At 44.8% G+C, this 24,451-nt stretch overlaps 1 protein-coding gene across 1 annotated transcript; it reads left to right on the top strand.

The window, feature by feature from the left end:
- Nucleotides 1-1,679: 1,679 nt before the first annotated feature.
- Nucleotides 1,680-24,450, top strand: UGP2 (UDP-glucose pyrophosphorylase 2). The gene is made up of 10 exons (XM_062611918.1): nt 1,680-1,941; nt 7,415-7,542; nt 8,081-8,188; nt 17,044-17,229; nt 18,646-18,779; nt 19,438-19,735; nt 20,793-20,990; nt 21,122-21,364; nt 22,361-22,465; nt 23,359-24,450. Exons 1-10 carry the CDS (start codon nt 1,923-1,925, stop codon nt 23,464-23,466), a joined length of 1,527 nt encoding a protein of 508 aa, XP_062467902.1. The 5' UTR covers nt 1,680-1,922; the 3' UTR covers nt 23,467-24,450.
- Nucleotide 24,451: the final 1 nt, after the last annotated feature.

Below are 24,451 nucleotides of genomic sequence, written 5' to 3'. Positions count from 1 at the left end.
CTTTAAGTCTCTGCATTTTTGTTTTTCTTTAAAGCTGAAAGAAATGGGCATATCCAGATAGGAACCATCATCCCAAAACAAACTGACTGCCTCAGCCTTCTCTTTTCCAGGCTGAACAACCCAAACTCTCCCAGTCTGTCTTCACAGGAGAGGTACTTCAGTCCCCTGATCATCTTCATAGCCTCTTCTGGACTTACTTCACCAGGTCCATGTCCCGCTTGTGTTGGGGGCCCCAGAGCCAGACGCAGTACTGCAGGTGGGGTCTCATGTGAGCACAGTAGAAGGGGAGAATCACCTCCACAACGTAAGTCCATGTAGAGCTGGTAGGCAGGCAGGAGCACCCCTGCATCCCCCCAAACACAGCAGAGCTGGGCACGCTGACCCACACCACCACTGAAGGGGGGCTTGGACCAGGGTGTTGGGCTGCAGAGTTGCACCAGGGCACTTCCCTTCTGCAGGTGCTGCTGCAGGGCAATGCTCCAGCATGGAGCTGCCTTGGCCCTACTGCACCTTAACCCTCACCAGCAAAGCTGCTGATCCCACTTTCTCAAGTCCACAGTTTGTATCTGCTCCCAGCACTGTTGGACTCCGGACTGTGCTGTTGTTTAGTGCCCACTGATAAACCCAGGGTGCTGCTATCGACCTGAGAGCAGTCATGGTGGGCAGGGGCACGGGCTTTCCTGCCATCACTGGGTGTCAGCACCTTGAAGGGCGTCTTAAAGCAAAAATGGGCAAACTATTAAGCCAAGAGGGAAATTACAGTGGATCCAGAAGCGGTGCTTGGCCTCCAGCACCTCCTTGCTCGCTAAGGATGCTCCACTAGAGCAGTACCTCCATGCTGCGCGCAGCCAGAACTGAAAGACCCAAGGTTAAACTTGATAAATCAGAGCTACTACCCACACCGGGCACTGAATTTCCTTTAATCTCGTCTACAAGCCCCATTTCTCGAAGCTCCCACCCTTGAACCGCGGATATCGCGACAGAACAACCACCGCGATTCACGTCCACGGGTCTCCCGTGGGGGGGGAACAGCAGAGTGAAGTACAACAGCGCCGAACGCCGAGCCGAGCCGAGCCGAGCCGAGCCGAGCCGAGCCCAGCCCAGCCCAGCCCAGCCGAGCCCAGCCCAGCCGAGCCGAGCCGAGCCGAGCCGAGCCGAGCCGAGCCGAGCCGGCTCGGCCTACCCCGCCACCGCCCCGCCCACTTCCGCCGCCTCGGCCGCGCGGGTCCCGCCGGGAAGGCTCCGGGACCCCGCCCTGGCCGGAGGGGGAGGGGGAGGGAAAAGGGGGGTCTCCGCTCCGCCGCCCCGCCCCTCCCCGCCCCCCGCGGTGCCGGCAGCGACGAGGTGGGTACGGTGGGACCGGCGCACCCCCCCCCCACGTCCCCATCCCCTCCCCGGTGTGGCGTGAGGGAGCGGCGGCGGCGGCGAGGGGAGGCCCCTCCGGGCCCTCCCGCTGCCTAAGGGAGAGGCGGGGCCGCCCTCAGGCCTAACGGCCGCACGGGACACCCGGCCCGGCCTGTCCCGTCCGGGAGCGGGGAGGAGCCGTGCTGCTCCCCGGGGAGGCGGGCGGCCCAGCCCGGCAGGGAGGAGAGAGGAGGGGAGGGTCGGGGGTGGTGAAACCCGGGGCGCGGCGGGTCCGCCTCTTTCATTGATGAAATTTAAATTCCTCGGGGGTTGCCTCCCGCCCGCCGGCCCGGGAGGGACAGCTCGGCGGAGGGGCGGGCGGCCGGGCTGCTGCCACCACCGGGGATACCGTCTCTCCCGCCTCCCCGCCGCGCACCAGCCGGACCGCCGGCGGCCGGGCTCCGCAGGGGCTCAGGGAGGCAGCCCGCCCTCCCGCATCAGCCTTGGGGCAAAAACCCCCTGAAACAGGTCACTCTGTATTTATAAGGGCAAAGTGGTTGTTTTACTTTAGAGCGAAAATGTCGGCTTTTGCGAAAGGTAAGCTAACGCGCGTTGTAGTGTATTTATTTCTTGACTCTTCAGCTGTGTGTACTTGGAGCTCTAGGTTTTTTCCCTCACTTACTTCCGTAGAGCTCAGGCAGCGGTAGGTGTAGCGGCGCGATCGGCTGCCGAGCAGTGATGTGCAAGGGCTTGCTCCAAGTGTTTTTGCTGTTTAGCAGCGGGGCCTCTGCTGGCTCGGCTGCGCTCTGCTGGGGATCGGTTGGATGCCTGGCTTTCTGGTGCGGTAGAGGCATACGGTGGAATCAGACGCTTGTAGCGGCGGGGCTGTTATCCAGTGCTCGTGCACTGGTGGGATCTGGGGGGTCTTGAAAGCACAAATCACCCCTTTCCACTAAGCGGTCTGTTAAACTTGAGGGTGAAAGAGCGCTGGGGTCGAACGTATTCACTTCTTTTCAGAGTGTATGTTGGCGTTTTCTGATCCCGGTAGGCTCCGGTGCTCTCCTTCACTCTCCTCATGTGTGAGCGTGTGTGTACGTGGTCAGAGTTTCAGATTCCGTTATTGTGAAGCGGGGAGCCAGCCCACAAGAGGTCATTTTGGGAAGAAAAACGACTTTGGTGCATTGCTGTGGCAGTTTTCTTCCCCTGCTTTCCCGTGTTCCTAATGGTGCTTGTGTGTTTTTTGTAATGAAATCCGTGCCTGTAGGTTTCCGTAATAGAAATCCATGCAGGCCTATCAACAAATGTAGTGTTGCCCATAGAAGGAACATGAGCAGTCTTTTGCTATGCGAACTTGGACACTGCAGGCAACCAGGGGCCTTGGCAGGCTCTGGGAAATCGCTGTCTCTGTCCCAGTGGATGTCTAGGACAGTTCAACAGTGGTGTGTAAATGCATTGATTGTCTGCAAATGTCCTGTAGCACCTGGGCAAAATGCAGAAGCTGAACGGGGGAAGTGTTTGAGCTGTGTTGCTCAACAGTCCGCTCTGAAAGTTACCAAGATAAGCCCCTTCTTGCAGTCAAACACATTAGGAAACTACATTTGAATTGTTCTTTCTAAATGGAGTTGGCTTATCTGAGCCTACTGCTGAAGGTGGCCATCTTGCAGGCAAGTGGTATTATTTACGAAACTGAAAGCTGGAGAGACCTATAAAAAGATCATCACCAGTTTTTAAAGTATTACCAGAGACTTGACAATCATAGAAGCTTTTTACAAAAGCGCTTGCCATTTAGATACTCTCTTTTCAGGCTCATAGTACTAAAACGTGTTGTCAGTGTCAAGTGATATGTTTAGCATGAGGATCTGCTGCTAGACTGAGGAATCCAGCTGAGTCTGACTGCAACACCTAAACTCTTGGTGTGTGCAGCTGGCAGGAATGGCTTCCTAGGCTGCAAACTTCTGAGTTAGCTCAGGCTAACATGCTCATCAGTTAAGGAGAGAGCATGTTTAGGTTTTGCTTCACATGTGCTTCAGTCCAACATATGTTGTCAAAGTTGCATCTAGTAGTAGGAAAAGAAAAATGTTTGTAAAGGCTGGGTGGGTATGTTCAGTTCTACAAAATCAAACAAACTACTGTTTCTTATCATTGCATGTTATAGTGTGAGTAAGGAGAGATGTTTACCCTCATCAGGGATAAAAATTGCCTTGAGCTTTTCAGGGGAGTTGGAAGTGAAGGCATTCGCTCTGTACCCTCAGCATAAAGTTCAGTTGTTATAACTTACTGGCCACCCTTCCTGATTTTTATACAAGTAGTCTGGCTCCAAGGAGACCCAAGTCATATTCTGCTGCAGGTCTTTCTGTGTACTGACTTGGATTGCAAAAGTAATGACAATTGATAACCCTCAGTCCAAAAGATTCCAGAAGGGAACTTCTTGCTTGTCCTGTGATTCCCTCCTCTCTCTACTGGGTCCTTGTATACTGAGTACCAAGGCAGTGAACTTCTCTTCAGAGTGAATTAATGAACAAAACTAATCAATTTTAATACATCCTCTGCTTTTAATGTAGAATGAGAGGAGGAAATATGTGCAGACCCTTAAGTAAGGGGTCACTGCTGTTCTGTTCTTGTGCAGTTTTCCTGTCCCTTATTTTGTTTCTGACAGTCTACAAAGACCTCCTTTTTATTAGCTTGATATTGTTTATCGTTTTTTGTCGTCTTGTATATCAATTCTGAAGTCCTGTATCATAAACCATAAATTCTCAGCCATATGCTGTGAGGGCAGGGGCCAGGTTAGCAGTGAGAGCAGAGCACAAAAGCAGGCTAGAAATAACAGTGGGGGCAGGAGGGTTTGAGTGAAACTCTCCACGTGTCAGACACCACTGTGAGCATGATGAAAGAGCTTCACTTTCTCTACTACCTGAGGAAGCTGTTTCTACTAAAGACATTAAAATAAGATATCCTGGGTGGTCACTTTTGCACAGCTCAGTTTCTGAAGCCTCAAGTACTTAGACGTGCTCTTCTGTTCTGTGCTAATCGCCTGCGTGGGCTGGTTCCCCAAGAGTCTTCCACTACCTTATCCCACCCTTTTCTTCCTTCTGATGAGTGTTCAAGAACGCTGATCCCGTAAAAGTGGGCTTAGGCTGAAATCTGAGGCATTGGTTGCAAAATATCTTGGAAGAATCATTTCTTTTTAAAAGTAATTAGTGAGTTTATGTCCGCATGTACCCTTGGAAATCTCTTCCTGCGATTACCCAACACCTCTGCTTCCTGTCTGACTTTCGGAGGCACAATAACTACTTTTCATTAAGCCTTAGGAAATTTTCCTTGCCTGTAGGAAGTAACTGTTTTCAGATATGCAGTTGCACTGGCTCTACTTCCTTGTTCCTGCTGGGGTGATTGGGGAAATCAACCTTCGCCCAGGCTGTTAAATTTAACAGTAGCTCATGTGGAAGGACTGCTATTATCATGTATAAATACCAGGTTCTTCCCAAAAAATCTGAAGGACAGCAACATGGGAATAACCAGTACTGAGTTTGTTCATTTGGAGTGGATGTGCTAATGCCGCTGTTGTGGTGTTGCTTTGGGGGGCCTTTAGAGAGTGCCATAGATCGCCATCCAGATTTTGGTGGGCATCTCTTAAGATAAATGCTGAAAATGCCTTGCAGAGGCACCTTAAAAGCAGAAACCCTTTGAGTTGCTATTTCTCTTGTCTGCTTAGTTACAGTATTCAAATTCTTACTTGGGCAGAATAGATACTTTCCTGCACCCGGCAAACACATGCTTTTATGGACTCCAGCCATGTCTACCTCTTTCCTTCCCCAAAATAATAATAATAATAGTACTCATAATGCTTTCCCCAAGCAACCGTGCCCTGGCACGTTGGATCTGGATGAGATGAGTGGGTGCAGTTAGTTGTTAAATGGTCAACATAAACCCTAAATATTCCCTGTTGCCACTGCAGGGTGCAGCTGACAGCTCTGGTAGCTTTGGCAGGCTGGGCTTTGATAAGAAGTGTCTCATGTAGCAGGCTGCTCTGCTTGGTGCTTGGAACGAGCAACAGGTTGGCTTTGCTTCTCTGTGAGGACACGGGTGATCAAATGTGTTTAGCATTTGGTCATTAAGCTGGGGAGAATTTTTAGTATTTTATATATTTTTATATATAAATAATATATACAAAAAGGCCCCAAACAAGCATTATCATACATTTACTTTTATGATGCTTTTTTCTTTTGATTTGTGATGTTTAAATGCTTTTATCTGGTAGATACAAGCCTTGGCTAATACGAGTGAACAGGATTTTCCTTCTTGCACAGGGAAGTTGCTAGCTGGCTCTGCCTTACTTGGCCTCAGTGTATTTAACAGCATGAATGATGGTCCCTGTTGGATAGTTGGTGTTTGCAGAGTTTCTTTTGAGATGTGTTGCATCATATTGGGAGGTTCAGATGTTTTACAGACTGATGAACTGTGAGAAATGGCCACTGTTGCTGTAGCAGAAATCATGTATTACAACATGTTGCCGGGAGGATTACAAACATAGGAAAGCATCTCCTAGCAGTTATTTTTCTGTGTGCATTAAGCCAAACGGTCATGTTTCAGTGTGCATTAACCCAAAATGTGTGCATGGAAAGACCATACTTGTAGCTGTTTGCTATGAACACACCAAGCTTGTGTAGACCTCCTCGTTTTCCTGTAGGAGGAAGTGCTTCCTAATGAAGAGCTGTCCTGCCCACGTTTTTACATGCTTGACCTGGAAAGATATGCCTAGCAGGCTTTCAACTATTACCTGCTTTTCTACTAAATGAAGCATTTGAATAAAAAAAAGAACCTATTGTTCGTTGCACTGTTCATCTTGAGCTGGCATTTCCCCTGTGTTGCACCTCACACACTGTGTGCACTGCAGCACTTGTCTGTCTTTTTTTTTCTCCTCCCCTACCTGCAAAACAGTGCAGTCAGGAAAATGGCTTCTGTGGGCTTCAAAGCAAGGATTAGATACTGTCGCTGAGGCTGTGGAATACTTTGCTTAAAAACCCTAAAATAAAATCAAAATTGTATTAAAATGATCTGCCTCTGGCTTTCTTACGTTCAACAGCTTTTTAATGCATGTTCTGAATCAGTAAACTTTAAATGCAGTTTGCTCTTCTAACCATATTTTCTGGCAGTATCACTCTGATCACTTGCAAAGTTTCCTCGTGTCCCTTTTTGCACTAGTATTCAGGGTGTTTCTAAAATCCAGCTATATTTGGCAATACATGACTCTCCGTGTTGCCGAGAAGTGATTACTCAAGGGATTTGGCAGAAATTAAATTAACTGAGGTCTTTAGAGAACATACTCAGAATGTCTTTGGAGAACGCGCTCACTTCAAACACTTTCTGCTGGAAAATAGTCATGTCCTCTCCTGTTTCTTTCTGTGATGTGGACTTCACCGTATAAAACATTTGTGTATTAACTCTCTTTTTCACTTCCATGGAGCTTGCCACTTTCAAAAGCAAAACAAATGCAGAAGTGATAGACAGACTAATTTTCTGTGTTGCTTAGTAACTGAAACACACGCTGGAGTGTGAAAACGCTCACATGATAAAGTAACAGGGTATTTAGTGGAACAAACTGAAGATCGTGTGAAAGTGCACTGTATAAATCATTAAAGCATATGTTTTTATTTGCTTGTGTGAGCAGAGGGATACTCTTGATCACAATGTTCTACATAAAAGAACTTTTTTAGTAAAAAGCTATTTCACACTTCTACTTGCTAAAGTGTGTTGAGGCAGTAGGATGTGAATTCCTTGGCTCTCTAGCAAAAAAAGTGTACTGCTCTGGATTATAAACACTTCTTGAGATGGATCATTGGTCTTCTGAGAGTATTGAGAGAAGAACTGTTGTTCTTTTGGTCCCAATTTAAGGTCTGTTCTCAAAATTACCAAGAATAAAACCTAAATTCATGGTGTGCTAGCACAGTAATAAACTGAGGCTGGATTATATGAGTTTATTAATTTTTAAAAGAAAATTGAAGGCTGTTTGTAGTCTAAATAAGCTACTTTTCATGTTTTCCCTTTAACCCTCTTATAATTTCTATTTAAGATTTCAGCAAAGCAATGTCTCAAGCTGGCACTTCACAGTTTCAGGAAGTCATTCGACAAGAGCTGGAGTATTCAATGAAAGTAGAACTTGATAAGATACTTGCAACTGCACCTTCAAATGAGCTAGAGGTAAGGAGAGTGACATGGATGCAATTCGGAGCATGAGAAATTAGATGCAGGAGATAAAGGCAAATATTATGCAGGGAGACAAATCATAGAATATCATGATCCTTAATTTCAGAATATGCTCTGGTCCTGTGTGGAAGAATAGCCTGGATTCAGTGTAAATAGCCTTTCAGTTTTTATTAACTGGATGACAGAGTTACTAAGTGTTTAACTGCCTTTAGTTAGTAAAGGTTTTCTGTGTAATCTTTAATGGGTTACAGAAAGTGAGGGTAAAGCTTTTACTGTGAAAATTGGGCCAAATTCTAGTGGTTATGATTTTGCCTTGTCTTTTAGGTGTCCAAGTTGCTTTTGTACCTTGAGTCTTAGTGGAAATGAGCTTCTGGTACCTTCTAGAATTTTTCTTAAATTTTAGCAAATCTGCTTCAGTGCTGATAAAATTACTCTTATGAATAGATTGCACATCAGGTTTGTAGAAATGCTTCTGTGATTGAATAGATGAGCATTAAATACCAGACTTAAGTAATGCATTTCTTCTTTGTAGCACACTAAAAACGACCTGGAAGGATTTAAGAAGCTATTTCATAGATTCCTACAAGAAAAGGGACCATCTGTGGACTGGGGGAAGATTCAGAGACCTCCAGAGGATTCTGTAAGTTGCAGTGAAGTGACAGTCTGTAAGGAACATAAAACTGATAATTGCTGCTTGTAGTAAATTGTGTAGTCACCCATGGAATGAATATATCTGCCATAGTTCTGTAAAATCACATAGGACAACACTTTGGGTTTTAACTGAAAAATAATCGCTTACTGACATATGTTGTATGTGTTTCTGAACATCAGGTCGTGCTTAACATATGTGTTGAGTACTTTGGTGTTATTTTGTTAGCTGTTCTTTGAGCAGAGGAACAAAATGGGACTGATGCCATCTTACCATTTGGTACCTTCTGTGGAGTAAATGGTAACTTGTGTTGGAAGGGAAGTAGGTAGGGCCCTGGTTGTTCCCATTTCCCACCTGCCTGTGGAAGAAGGTTGCATGCCTCGGATGAAACTGTTTCCAGCGATCCATGCTGCTAAATAATTTGGAAGGGACATATGGCAGGTGGGCTGGCTTATAGCTCATTTAGCAACTTCTGTAACCTGCAGCAGCTCAGTAAAAGTGAGGAATCTGAACCAAGCAGTTGACTGGGGTTTTCTGGAGTATAATTTTCTAATGTCATCTATGTTGTTATAACTTAAAACGTACCACTTGAGCTGCTGCTGAAAAAGCACTAAATAGGGTTTTTTTTCCCAGCACTGTTTAGTACTGAAGTAAATACTTCCTATTAAACCTAACCATTTTATTGATTCATCTGCACCCCTAAGGCTGTCTCTTGACTCTTGCATAGCTAACAATGTAGTTGTGCTATGAATTCTTGCTTTTCCCAGTGTAGTGATCTTGGCATATTGCAGGACTTCTGTGTCCTCACACATTTGTGGTTTCTCTTAGCCTCTCTGTGGTGATTCAATTGAGGCTCTGTTTCCAACTGAAAGGCAGGCTGTCCAGTTACTTCCAGAACAGATGCAGTGCTGCTCTCTAAAGCGTTGAAGAATGATGCCGTTTTAGAGCAAGTCTAGGGTTTTTCCAAGGTTGAGTGTTTTCTTCTAACTTCAAAAACATGTGATGTCTCTGTCTTCTGTACTCTAACACTGAATGAAGTGTTACTTTGGGGAGAAAAATCCACCTTCAGTAAAGAGGCCAAGGTGAGAAACTGGAGTTCTAGCTAATGTGACTTACAAGGAAGACTGAAGAAAAGGGGGTTTCTTTTAGTCTAGAGGGGGTGAGAGACTGGGGAGTGATAAGTCTCTTATATATGTAAAAAGGTAGTTGCAACAGTGAAAGGAATAAACTGTTCCGTGGGTCAAGATAAGTCCTGGGATTAAATGACAGCAATTTGATGCGAGTGAATGGACTGCTTTGTGAGAGGGAAACCTATTGTCTGTTTTGAAGTTTTGCACACCTTCAGTGGAAAAACTTTCAGGTTCTATAAAGGACTGAAAATTACCGGGTAGGACACTGGGAGCAGATGTTAAGACAGGAAGGTTATGATAAGATGTTAAAATAGACTGATAGGAGATTCCCAGGCATGGCAAGCTGCTTAAAAAAGAATTTAGACAAAGGTCTGAGGTCACAGAGGGCTGAAAGGAGGCAAGATTAGAAAAGAGTTCTCTTTTCTTCTCTGTGGCCTGTACTGGCTGATTCTCAAATGTGTCCCTTAGCTGTGTAGCAGCTTGTGACAGAGAGAAAGGTAAGAATCCTGCCAAATCAAGTCACTCTGGGTCAGGCGAGAGGCACGTGTGATCTTAAATGAAATTTTGCTTCCTAGAATGACCTGCAAACCAAATAGTCACACTTGGTAAATGTCACAGAAGAAAGCTAGGGAAGAATACCTGCCAACAAACTTCCTTCTATGCATTCTTCACATTCATGATTTAGGATTACTTGGATAATATTTAGACTTCCTGATCTGACAGGATGTGGGTTGAGCACTCTCAAAAAGTGAGAGCAAGCTTTTCTTTATTTGCTGACTACAGGAGTTCCATCTTCCTCCCTTCCTCAAACCCTTCATGGATTTATCCTGCCTCCACCTCCTTTCAACATGTCAGTCATGTAGAGAACATATTGTGAAAAGTGATAATGTGCCTTACACGAAACCCTTTCCAAGTGACCTGCAGCTTAACTTCTCTCAAATTATTCTTTGCTGAGGGGTGATGCCTTCTGGAATTATTAGATAAAAGGTGATTTCTGAGAGACCAGAATTCCAGAATTGTTAGCGTAGCTAGTAATGCAGCTAAGAACAGTAATGTTCTTACCTAACGTAGGTAAGAACAGTAGGTGAGCTTCTAAAAGGGGTAAAGGGTGATTTATTTTAGAGGGGCTTCAGAATTTAGACTGCAGTACTGAGTTCCCTGGGACATGTGAATCCATCTGTGAATATATGCAGGTTTTCTCTTGAGTGTTCAGTTCTACTTGAGTTTTCCTAGCTATAAACCCTCGCAGTATGCTTTCCTTCTGGTCTTTTTAAAACAGCACAGAGACTGACAACAGCACACACAGGACTTTGTTAGGAAATTTATTGGTAATCTCACAAGTGATTTATAATTGCCTGTATGGATGAGCTTGTTTTATGAGGTGATGTGGCAGGGTGCTGGCTGCTTTTGAGAATCTCTCACTAGAAGGATCAAGGCCTAGAAAGCATTGATGTACTCTCCCCAGTGTGAATTTATTTGCCTGTGATTCACAGAATCATGGAATGGTTTGTATTGGAAAAGACATAATCAGTTAGAACCTCCCTGCCATGGGCAGGGATCCCTCACCGTAGACCACCACCTGGCCTGGGTGGAGCATCCCTGACAGGGGTGGAGCATTTACCACTTTTTTGGGCAGGTTGTTCCAGTGCCTCACCACTCTCACAGTAAAGAACTTATTTATATCTGACCTGAATTTCCTGTGTTTTAGTTTTAACCCATTACCCCATGTCCTATCACTACAGTCCCTAATGAAGAGTCCCTCTCCAGTATCCTGTAGGCCACTTCGGATACTGGAAGGCTGCTGTGAGGTCTCCACGCAGCCTTCTCTTCTCCAGGCTGAACAGCCCCAACTTTCTCATCCTGTCTTCATACGGGAGTTGCTCCAGCCCCTTGATCATCCTCATGGCCCTCCTCTGGACTGTCTCCAACAGTTCCATGTGTCTTTTATGTTGAGAATACCAGAAGATTGTTTTGGAGAACTGGTTTGCTGCTTTAACAGTCCAAAGCACTGAGAATTCTGCCAAGTGCAGTCTTCAGCTGGTACCTAGTAGAGCTCAGGGTTATTTGTTCAGGCATATATGTACATGTATGTGTGTATGCATAGTCATACATGTATGTGTATATCTATAAAAAAAGCACCAAAAATGTGCCAAAGTGTGGGGTTTGGGGGCATGGGGGGGGGGGAATTTGTGTTTATTTTTAACAGCTTAAAAAGTTTCTTAACAGTTTATTGCATTTACAGGCTTTGTCTTTTAATTTTCTACCTTACATAAGCCACTTCTGACTTTGTGATTAGGTTGGAAAGGTGTTTCAGGCTTTTTCCCAATGCCATAGGACTGTGCTATGCAGGGGCAGAATTTCTGATCAGACTTCCACGGGTCATGTAATGTGTTATCCGCTGTGCTTGTTCTTTGAATGTAGCTCTCTATTCTTTCCTGAAGCATCTGCTGATAAGTAAAGGCTCTTGCCAGTAAATTGAAACAGAAGTGATTGTCTTGTAATATTCCTCCGTTTTTATCTGCAATGGGAGATTTCATCCCTGACCTCCATGTTTTCCTTAATACTAAAGGACAAGCAACTTGTAAGCGCCACACAACAATAACAGAAGATTGAACCTGTTTCACGCTATATTGGTAAACATATGACTTGTTTTTTCCTTCCAGATGTTTTGCTTCCATGTGTCCAAATGCTTGCAGTGGTAGCTAGCATAGTTGAGACCCGTTACTGTTGCAGTCTTCAGAGAAGAAGGTATACTTAGTCAGAATGGCAGTTAACAAGGAGAAGAAGATAAAGAATGTGGACATGGCAAGTGTAATTTAATCCTGTTAATGTAGATTGCAGCAATCTGTTTGTTTGAATTTGAAGCAGTAACAAAGTCCTGCTGGGAGGACTGAGAGCTACAGTGATTGAGTAAACCTCAGAGCTGCAATGTAAAACATCATCTAGGAAGTAAAGAGAGCATCCAAAGCAATGTGTGAAAGGAGCTTGTCTATCAGAGGCTTTTTTTCTCCAGCAGTTGGATTCTTGTCTGTAGGTTAAGTTGACATCTCAATGAACTAAATTGTGAAGAAAAAGAATGAATATCATGGTCCTACTCAAAACCCAAAATACCTTCCTAATTTTAAACTCTGGAAACAGATTTTAAGGGTTCACTTGTTGCTATTTCTTAAACTGTCCATTGGTGCTGAGTAAGTATTTCCATGTTGCTCCGTAAGTACATATTGACTAACATGGGTGTATTCCTTTCCAGTCTACCCACGAAGACAGCCCTGATGCTCATTTTGTCTGTCTCTGACAAACTCTTGCAAACCTCCTTGTAGTAGGAGTATGCTTCTGAAATCTGTTAGTCAAACTCCCAACGTTGTTGCATGCAGACTGTTCTGAAAATCACTTCTGTGACATTGTCTGCAAAACCAAAAGAAGCTGCATATGTCATCTTAGAACAATCCCAAACCACAGTTTTGAGACATGTCTCAAATGAGTAATGCTGTAGTCACAGAATCATAGAATCAAGGTTTAAGATTATTAAGTCCAACCATTACCCCAGGACTGCGAAGACCACCACTAAACCGTATCACTGATGCCTTCTTGGCTGACTGGGCACAAGCTGCTGATGTTCAGCTCTGTCAGCACCCCGAAGTCCTTTTCCATGAGCAGCTTTCCAGCCACTCTGCCCCACGTCTGTAGTGTTGCATGGGGTTGTTGTGGCCCAAATGCAGGACCTGGCACGTTCCCTTGTTGAACCTCATATCAGTGGCTACAGACTATCAACCCAGCCTGTCCTGATTGCCCTGCCGGGCTTCCCTACCCTCCAGCAGATCAACACTCCCACCCAGCCTGGTGTTGTCCACAAATTTACCCAGGGTGCACTTCATCCCCTCATCCAGATCATTGAAAAAGATACTAAACAGCACTGGCCACAAGCCCTGAGGGACACTACTAGTGGCTGGTCACCAACTAGATGTGATACAGTTTACCACCACTCTTTGGGCTTGTCCATCCAGCCAGTTTCCAGCCCAGTGAAGAATACACCTTATCCAGGCCATGAGCAGCCCATTTCTCCAGGAGAATGCTGTGGAAGACAGTGTCAAATGCTTTACTGAAGTCCAAATAAACTGTGTCCACAGCCTTTCCCTCATCAACCAGCACACACCTGGTAGATTGAAGTCCCCCACAAGAACAAGGGCAAGTGATGGTGAAACTTCTCCCAGCTGTTTGAAGAACACTTCATGTGTAGCTTCATCCTGACTGGATGGTCTATAACGGACTCCTACTAGGATATCTGCATGGTTGGCCTTCGCCCTGATTTTCACCCACAAACATTCAGCCTTCTCACTCACAATATTGAGTTCAAAGCAGTTGGTGCACTCCCTGACATACAACACAACCCCACCACCTCTTTTTCCTTGCCTGTCCCTTCTGAAGTGCCTGTAGGCATCCGTTGCAGCACTCCAATCATGTGAATCATTCCACCACACTTCTGTGATGGTGGTTATGTTATGATTTCCCTGCTGCACAATGGCTTCCATGCTGCGGGCATTGGCATAGATGCATTTAAGTTGCCCTCAGTCTGGCTCCAATAGTGGCATGCTACCCCATGACTCATGTCTGGCAAGCCTGGTGTTACCCCCTTCAAACCTAGTTTAAAGCCCTCTCTGCAAGCCCTGTTAGCTCCTGGGCTAGGATCCTTTTCCCCCTTTGGGACAGGCATACCTTGTCTGCTGCCAGCAAACTTGGTGCTGTATGAACTTGACTGATGGTCAGAAACCCGAAAGTGCTGATGGCAGTCACGGAGCCAGGAATTAGTGAGATTTTTCTGATGTAACCATTGACACTGATTGAGACTGGCAGGACGGATGAGAACACTGCTTGGGCTCCCAAACCCTGAACCAGGCACCCCAAGGCACTGAAGTCCTTCTTGAGTCCCCTTAGGCTTCTTGAAGAGATTTCCTCATTGCCTGTCTGGAAGACTAATAAAGGATTGTAGTCACAGCGCCATACCAGATGAGTGACTTTTCTGGTGATGTCCCTTACCTTGCCCCAGGGAGGCAGCAGACTTCCCTATGAGTCTGATCAGGCTGACATATGGGCCCTGTGCTCCCCTTAGGGTGGAGTCAGCAGTCACCACCACCCTTTTTCCTAGTAGAGGTGGTCGTAATATGAGATGTTCTCTGACTCTTCTGACCTGGATGATCCGTTATCATCATCTTCCTCACTTTTCTGATCCTCATGTACTGGGGTCTTGAATCTGTTGTAAAGGGAAATGCATGAGGCAAGTAAGATGTAAATAAGCCATGTCATTCCTGCCTGGTTTTGTTCCTGAAGTACTTCCCCATCGACACTTGCTTGGCAAGTCCACTGTTCCAGACCCTTAGAGCAAGAATCGATTTTCATTACTGTGGGGCACTTCTTATGCTTGTGTATATACTAAGAGGTGATGAGTTCTGCATATTGGTGCCTACACATGACAGGAACAGCTAGATGATGGCACTGGCATCCAGCAGTCCTGATGCTGCAACAATCCTTCTTGAATTGTAGTTCTTGACATTTATTATTCTCTGAATTAAAGACCCTTCAAAATCCAGGGCTTCTTTGCCAAGTTGTTGTTTCCAATGCCTGTGCCAGAAGAACTGAAATATTTAGCAAGGCTGAGTTATAAATTGTGTGTTGTAGCTGATGCAACATCCAGTGAACTAAGTCCTTGATGGAGCCATTAACTTCATCAGGATTTTACTCTGAGCTTAATGCATAAGTGATTTTCAGGCATGATAGCAAAGGCATGAAAAGGTAGTCGGCGCTTCAGCAAAAGCAGATGATTTTGAGGCAGTCTGGCCCTGAACTGGGTGGCAGACTGCCTGCTTTTTGGAGAGCTGTGTTGTGAATGTTGCAAGGAGAACGTAGTGAGACTTGAGATCATCTTTTTGGCTGTTCAGATGGTTTCTGAGCACTGTGGGTGTGACTCACATCCCACCCCGCTAAAGCTCAAACGTCAGTGTTTTAAATGCAGTTGGAGTCTAATATGGAATGGTATTGGCCTTGGAGTGGATGAGAAGTAGTAAATCTCGAGTGTAAATCTCTAGATCCTGCTGGTAAGGAGTTGTTCAGTAAGCTTTCTAATGTTCCTTCAGTACATCAAAATCAATGTTCATCAGTACATTGAAATCAATGCTTATCATCTTTTAGTGACAAGAAGGGTTGTTTTGCAAGGTGTCTACCCAGCCTCAACACAGTCTCTCTCGTTGACAAAACACAGCAAAGTTCTGCTTTTTGCACACTTCTGTTCCTGAAAAGTTCTAGGGGCTTTGGAAGGAAGTTCCTGCGTGTGTCCTGTGTGAAATGGCAGTGGTTGTGTTGCTGCTTGCTGCCTGAGCTGTGCTAATTCCATTTGGAGTGATCTTATTTTTAAACATGCCATAAGCTTTCCAGATTCCATAAGGCAGAATTTCCCTGATGTGAGGGATCTGCTCTAATCTGCTGCCTGTGGCGTGCTGGAATGCTGGAATACACAAACTCTCTTCTCTACCCCCGCACATCCGGGTGAGAAATACGACTCTTGTTCCAGTACAACATGAATTTCCATTCAAACCTTAGCCTGACTTGCCCAACGCAAACAGTTCTGAAAGCTACTCTGTATGTATTTGGTTTTGGAAGTCAGTTGTGGATCTTACACACCCCTTACCAGAGCTAGAATAAACTCCTTGCTGCTGGAATACAAACAGCACTGAAACACCAAGGCTTTTCTTCACAAGAAAATCTCTAGAAGGGCAGGCAAAAGGATAATTGTATTGATTTAGCTCTAAGAGTTTTGGCATGATGCTTATCACTGCATTGTTACCTTTGCTCCTTTGACTTAGGTGCTTTGGCTTAGGGGATAACAGTGCCTAATGCAAGGCAAACAGTCATTACAAGCCTGATTTTGCTCTCCGTTACTAGCCCCAAATGTAGCCCATACTCTGTTTGTAAATCTGTAGGATACAGCCGTCAGCAAGGTAGAAGACTTTCTGCAAGATTTAATGTGACCTGGGTGATGTGGCCTGGGTGAACTCATCCTGAAAATAGCAGGATAAGAACTAGGAACTTTCTTCCACATTTTAGCATACTGTTGGAAGAGATAAATTATTATATAGTACTAATAGTTGGAATAAAAATAGGTTTAAACTGAGTCAACCAACCTTTTGTCAAGAATGTTGCCTTTGACAACCTCAAAGCAAAGTTTAGGCTGTTTGTGGAAGAAGAGTCTTATGTTCTGCATGCAGGGCCTGTTCCTGAATAGTGGCCTGACTGAAGAGGGTCATCTTACAGGGGAAGTGAGTTAGGTGGCTCACAAGAAGACCCCTCTCCTTCTGCAGGATAAGAGGAGGGTTGTAGAAACTGGCATAACAGACCTGACTTCTTCCTTACCCTTCTTCAGTCTCAAGTCAGTCCCCTCTAGCTGGAAGAGCAGAGACATCGTTACATCTGGATGAAGCTGATTGTGACTGGTGTCACAAAACCCATAGAACCTCTCAAGAAGAGAGGTTGTTGTAGCAACAAATTGGGTTATTTGTGTTTTGTAACGAATCAGATTATTGCAGACTCATTCTGCAAATATTCTTTAGTAAATCCTGTAAATAAATGTGGATGTTATTGCCAAATTTGAAGTTTTGCAGGTTTTTAGCAGGAAGCAGTTCCCTTCCAAGTATCTGACTGCTGAGGCTCGGTTGCTTGTTTTTACAGATCCAGCCCTATGAGAAGATAAAGGCCAGAGGACTGCCTGATAACATTGCTTCTGTCTTGAACAAACTGGTAGTTGTGAAACTAAATGGCGGCTTGGGCACGAGCATGGGTTGTAAAGGCCCAAAAAGCCTCATTGGGGTGCGAAACGAGAACACCTTCTTGGATCTTACAGTTCAGCAGATTGAGGTAACTTCTGATGGGCTTTGCTTTCTGTGCTGGAGGAAGCAAGACACACTGAGCTTTGCTGCATGACCCTTGAAGAGAGATTACAGTGGAGGCTTGCCAAAAGGAAGAGGAGAGGGACATTAGGTCTGGTCACGGTTGCTAGTGGTGAAGTGGGGAATTGCTTTAGAAAGAATAGGCATGAAAGGGACAGAGCAGCCAGCCATTGAACTCTGTTCACTCAATACATGTTAGCACAAGTGTAATTCAGCTTGTGCACACCAACCAGTGCTGATTGTCTCCAGAAACACCATTATTCAAACTGTAGAGCTGGCCTGGCATGGCTCACTCCCGTTTCTGACTCCTCCAGGTGCGAGTTTAAGTTTAGCTTTTTGAAAGCCTTTTTTATGTGTGTTAGAACAAAGCTCTTCAAAACAGCTTCAAGTTCCTTGTTGAATTAAAACTCTCATGCTGGAAGAGATTGCTGGCATTTTCCTCTAAAGAAAGAGAAGTAAAAGAAAATAACAGCTGCTGGTGTTGAGAGGACATTTCAGCTTATGTTTTTAACGCAGAATATTCCTCACACAGCAGATAATTATGGGGCTTATTAGAGTATGAAATTGGGTGTGCCTGTTCCATGGTTTCTGGAGCTCCACAGTTTTTGCCTCAGTGTGGTGTTTGTTTGGAGTGACTCTCCCATGTCTGTCAGACACTTCTACAGCAGACTTAAATTTATATCCAGCTAATGCAGCCCTAATCCTCTGCTGCTGCGGGTGCTTTCTCAAAAGGGTCCTGGTGGAAGCCTCTGACTACACCAGAGGGTAATGATCCCAGCCACTCCCCAGCAGACGAGGACTGTCAGATATATAAAGCTTAAAACTCACTGAAGTATCTTTTTTTCTCTGCATGCTCTATTTTTGGAGGAGTGCTGTTGTGTTTTTTGATTTTTGCCTGTGCACATGGAAATGCTCTTCTGTATTTCAGCTCCATTCTATAGATTTCCAGGGTGATGTTCCATTATGTACTCTTGGTACTCCTGTCCATCTCATAGCCTGCCAAGACAGCTCCAAAGTGAAACTTCACCCTGATGGACTGCAGTAATTGGAGGGAGAACATGCCTTTCGTAATCAACAGCAGCCTAAAATTTAAAATCATTATTTTGTGGTGGTGTGCTTTTCAAATTTTAAATCTCAATGCAGATTTTAAACCAAAGATTAATTCTACATTAATTATTGTGGCCCTTAGCTTTACTACTTATAAGGATTTGTTTTCCTTTACCTAATTTAGTATCCTTTCTGTCAGCATAAGCACATCTTGCTTTTATCTCATGCATTTATTATTTTCAGTCTGTTTTATCTACTTTTTTTCTCCCAAAACCTCAGGTGTCAGGAGTTAAAGCTAACAATACATACTGAATTTACCATTTTTTTCCCATCTCAGCATTTAAACAAATCCTACAACACCGATGTTCCTCTTGTTCTCATGAATTCCTTCAACACGGATGATGACACAAAGAAAATCTTGCAGAAGTACAGTCACAGCCGTGTGAAGATATATACTTTTAATCAGAGCAGGTATCACAAAGCTTCTGCACTTGGGTTGAAAGGCAAAGCTGGTTTGCATTTCTTCACGTTTCCAATGGTGTGAGGTTTTAGTTTGAGACGCTGAGGTAGCAAAATGTCTTCTGTACCCAGGTTTAGTCTCCATTTTGGCCCTCTCTGAAAGACTGAAGCATCATGCTGTTAAGCAGAGTTAAAGGCATTGTATTAAAAATAGGGAGAGGGGTGTGTGGGGATGACAGTTTCTAAGGAATGCATGGGTAACGGTGTACTGGATGCTGGCCACCTGATTCCTGAACTTGCTTTTTGGGTACCTTGGCTCTGGAGGGAAAGAGAACATGGCTTCTGTATCAAGAACAACCTCTCGTGAAGTGGCTGATGATGTTAGAGGTGTGCTCAGCATGCTCTGTCAGGGGAAAGCTGTTTTACAGCATGGTCTGAGAACTGTGGCTTTAAATCATTGAATAAGAGACTGAACTCTGCTGCTTCTCAGTGATAGCTCAGTATTTGGATGGGTCTTTCAATTTGATGTACTTACACCCATCTATAAACATGATACCTTCAAAAGCTGTACGGAAAAGCCTATGTAATTGCACCTTTACTCTTCTATTTTGTTTTCCTTCATGTTAATCTGATGTTGGTGAGAACTTCACACAGCCCATTGTCTCCCCAGGTATCCCAGAATTAACAAGGAAACTCTGCTGCCGATAGCCAAGGATGTATCTTACTCAGGAGAGAATACAGAGTGCTGGTATCCCCCCGGGCATGGGGATATCTATGCCAGTTTCTATAACTCCGGTCTGCTGGATAACCTCATCGCAGAGGGGAAGGAGTATATTTTTGTGTCCAATATAGATAACTTGGGTGCCACTGTGGACCTTTACATTCTTAACCATCTTATGAACCCACCCAATGGAAAACGCTGTGAATTTGTCATGGAGGTGACAAACAAAACCAGGGCGGATGTGAAGGTAAAGGGAGCTGGTTGTGCAAGTGTGTCTGAATGCTTGGCATGTTGGTGACAATCACAGCCTCTTGTCTCTTCTGTATGCATGAATTCAGACATACATTACATCTTCTTAGTGCTATTTCAGGCAGCATTTAACACATCAGCTGTGATCTAATTCGAGATGCACAAAATCAGCAAGTTTATGAAGTTCTCATCCGTGCAACAAATTGGATCTAGGTTCTGGGCAGCAGGAGACAAGGACAAGCCTGGACTTGGCTGATAACTGAGAACACAAGTGACCTCTGCAGGGTGCTTGTCACAGCCTCCACACTGTCAGTTCCACAGGGGAGGAGTTTGAGGATGGTAAAAGCAGAGCACTGAGAGGTGGGGTCCAGCAGTTTTATCTCCACTGACTGTAAACCACCTCAGCCACTTACCCAGCTGTCAGCCTGCATTGCACAGCTCTGCTTGGCTCTCAGCCTGCTACTGCCCAAACCCCTGGACTTTGTACAAAGTCAAGGTTTGACAACTTGTGAGGTGTTTATGGCACATACTAAATACTTACAGTGTGCAGTAGTTCATCCTGTAACTGTACTTTGCCTCTTTTAAATGTGAGGATGGGAAGAAACGTGCTTTTCTCTGTATTCATTAGCTACTAAAAAAGCTCTGGCTTAGTCCTGTGAAACCACAGAAAAGCACTGTAGGAATACAGTTCAGGTAACTGAAGTTGTTTCTCTGTAAGTGCCACAAGTACAGAACTATTGGATTTCCTTTAGATTTTGCTCCGTAATCTGGCAGAGGACTGCTCAAGGTGACTTTTTACAACAGCAGCACTTGCAAATGATTCACAGGAACTTTCATTAGAAGAATTAACTGTCTTGGAGTGCTGAAACATGATCGTTTGACAGTTCTGACTGTACTTTAAACATACTCTATAATTAGTAACCTGGTAGCTAAACACAAGCACCATGTTTTCACCCAGGTTCAACTTTAAATGCCAACAAACCAGTGTGTCTCTTTGGGGTGAGGGGAGAGTTTCTCATGAACAAGACTTCAATCTTCCTCTCTGCCCCTTGCAGGGTGGCACGCTCACGCAATACGAAAACAAGCTGAGGCTTGTGGAGATAGCTCAGGTCCCGAAAGCACACGTGGATGAATTCAAGTCCGTGTCCAAATTCAAAATCTTCAATACCAACAATCTGTGGATTGCTCTGTCTGCAATTAAAAGGCTGCAAGAGAAAAACGCTATTGACATGGAGATCATTGTTAACCCAAAGGTAATCCGCTAGGAAGATGTTAGAGGAAACGGCTTCAGAAAGGAGCCACTGTGTTGGCTCGGACTTAGGCTCAGCATTAGTTCTGGGTACTGTTACCTGCTGGTTATGTTGACATGAGTTTTCTCTTCCAGACCCTGGATGGAGGCTTGAACATCATCCAGTTGGAGACTGCAGTTGGTGCTGCTATTAAGAGTTTTGAGAACTCTCTAGGGATAAACGTACCTCGTAGTCGTTTTCTGCCTGTTAAGACCACGTCAGATCTCTTGCTTGTGATGTCCAATTTGTATAGCCTTAATGCTGGATCCCTAACCATGAGTGAGAAGCGAGAATTTCCAACAGTGCCTCTTGTCAAACTGGGGAGTTCTTTCACAAAGGTAAACTCCTGTAACTACACTTCGGGCTTTAGCTTTTTGAATAAAAACAGTCCATAGCAATAACTAACTGAAAAGTGAGGCTTAGTTTTATCAACCTCTGGCCATCATCTCAGCTTTCCTACGTGCATGCATGATGTCATGCTGTTGGGTGTTCCTTTATGCTGTTCTTTGAGGAAACAGAAGGTGAATTGGGCTTTGGGTGCTCTCTAGAGCTTGTCCAGCATGGGTTAAATGCTGCCCTTGCTGGTTCTAATAGTTACCTCTGAAAAAAAAAGTCACAGAATAGTTAGGGTTGGAAAGGACCTTAAGATCATCTCATTCAAAACCCCCCCTGCCATGGGCAGGGACACCTCACACTAAACCATGTCACCCAAGACTCTGTCCAACCTGGCCTTGAACACTGCCAGGGATGGAGCATTCACAACCTCCCTGGGCAACCCATTCCAGTGCCTCACCACCCTCACAGTAAAGAACTTCTTCCTTATATCCAATCTAAACTTCCCCTGTTGAAGTTTTAACCCCTTGTCCTGTCACTACAGTCCCTAATGAAGAGTCCCCAGTATCCTTATAGGCCCCCTTCAGATACTGGAAGGCTGCTATGAGGTCTCCACGCAGCCTTCTCTTCTCCAGGCTGAACAGCCCCAACTTTCTCAGCCCATCTTCATACAGGAGGTGCTCCAGTCCCCTGATCATCCTCGTGGCCTCCTCTGGACTTGTTCCAACAGTTCCATGTCCTTTTTATGTTGAGGACACCAGAACTGCACACAATACTCCAGGTGAGGTCTCATGAGAGCAGAGTAGAGGGGCAGGATCACCTCCTTCGACCTCGTGGTCATGCTATGTCAATAGCAGGTTGCTTTCAAAGTAGCAACTCCTGCATTAACTCAGATGTAGATACTAGAAAAGTGTCTGACAGGAGTTTTCAGGGAGCTCCTACACTTGTCTTGATCCATAGATGGGTTTAAAACTGTCCCTATTCTTTCGTGTCTCCAAAAGGTTCAAGATTACCTGCGGAGGTTTGAAAGTATTCCAGACATGCTGGAGCTGGATCATCTCACAGTTTCAGGTGATGTTACATTTGGGAAGAATGTTTCATTAAAGGTGAGTGTGTAATTGGGATGCTCCTGCAATTAAACATGACTGATCTGTGGTCCCTGGTAACTGAGCCTGCTTCAGCCAGGGCCTTTACACACAGTCCATGGAAATGCTCCTAGGAATTAACTGACTGCTATGGCTCCCTCCCTGTACAGTCCTAGTGAGAGATGAGGCTTATCTGTGCACCTTGGAAACACCACCGACCTCAGGATGCTGGCTCCAAAACAGGCCCAGTTCTTTGTCCATGAGCACACACTACCTTGCTGCCCAGGCCCCTTTACAGCCACAGGCCCCTTCTTATCAGTTGGGGTCCTTGAGTCATTGGTAGATGTTGAAGCTGAACAAGTTGCTTTCTGTCTCAAATGTTTCCTTAGGAGCTGGCCAGTCCTAAGCAGAATTTTCTCATGGTCCCATATCAGTCCAGGGCAGTTCAGCTGCTGCCACAGATCAGTGGTGCAAGCACTCAAACTGAGGCTGTTACCAGCGTACACGCTCAGATGTGTGTCTCTTCCCAGTTCTTTCTGTGTATTTGCCTCTGGTGGCAAGCTGTACTACAACGTACTCATGTGGGCAACATTTTTGCACCTAAAAGCAAGCACACATTAAGAGTGCTTACAGCAAGCACGTGTCTTCAAAGAAGGCATCAGCTCTGCTTATAAACTGATAGTATCTAGTATGCTGGTAATTGTAGTGTTTACAATCTTGCTTGTTTAAAACCTTTGTTGTGGGGAGAAAAAACAAACAGTCCACGCAGAAACAATACAACTGGTTGCATCCAGGCCCTGGCTGTGTTACAGCTGGCACCTCACACGTCCTCCAGACAGCGCTTCACTTGCTTGACCCAAATCAACAGGTACTGTGAGGTTTCTAAACACTGGTTTTCTTTCCTGTACACCCAGGGAACAGTTATCATCATCGCAAATCACGGTGACAGAATTGACATCCCAGCTGGAGCTCTACTAGAGAACAAAATAGTCTCTGGCAACCTGCGGATCCTGGACCACTGAGTGGGTGAAAGAGCACGGTCAGTGCTGCAGACTGCTGTGCTAAACCAGCCTCCCGATGGAAGAACCTTTTAAGCATTAGAAATATAAGTACACAGAGGGCCTACGCTTTGTCATCTCCATAGTACCCTGCAGTATTAATTTCCAATTACTTTCTCGTGCTTATCTCGTTAAGCAGACACATAGCGCCATGGATGTGCGTGAGTAACAATTCAGTCCTTCAAAGAGATTCTGTAACTCAGTTAATATAACCTTGAAGTGCAATACTGTTTGTCTTGCGGTAAGATGGACAGATCTTCTTTGATAAGAAGAGGCTCGCCTCTGACATTTAGTAGTTTTGAATTGCTTGTAACTGCAGAAAGCAAGCTGTGAAGCAATACAGGTGGGACAACGTGGTTAGCTACGCGCGTGACTTTCATGAAGGCACAGTTGAAAAACCAAACGTTTCACTACTGCTAAATGGGCTGTTAAAACCCCTGTAGTTCATGTGCTCACAACCCCAGAGCCCTCTTCAGCCCCCCCAGACTACAAGCACGATGTCTCATCCCAGTTGTACGTTGCGATAGTTGGGGTGAGGCTGCCGATACCTCCATTTCTGTATTGTGAGAGTAGGAATCGTCGCTGTTCCAAACTCACCCAAAGAATCCAATACTTGAGAAAAATGCCTCAGTATCCACGTGTGGTGTTTGCTTTTTCACATCCCCTTTAAGACTGGAGCTCCTGTTCATATCCGAAGCCTCAATCTGCCCTCTTCTTTTTCAATAAATAGATCACGTTGACTACACCCATGTTCATATTGTCACAGCCATGTATGTTAATTTATCTTCTCTTGAGTCATTTCTAAATTTGTACAGGAATTGAAATCCCTGTCCCGATCACTATTGATTTCTTAATGTTTCTCTTGTATTTACATGCAGACAACTTTTATTTTATAAGCTTAGTATAACACTGGTATGTATCATTAAAGAAGTTGGTCTTTAAAAACAAC

The sequence above is a fragment of the Pezoporus occidentalis genome, unplaced genomic scaffold, assembly GCF_034315485.1.
Source record: "Pezoporus occidentalis ecotype Australia unplaced genomic scaffold, CSIRO_AGI_Poc_V1 ctg10, whole genome shotgun sequence".
Lineage (NCBI taxonomy): Eukaryota > Metazoa > Chordata > Aves > Psittaciformes > Psittacidae > Pezoporus > Pezoporus occidentalis.
This window is presented reverse-complemented; position numbering and strand designations above follow the sequence as displayed.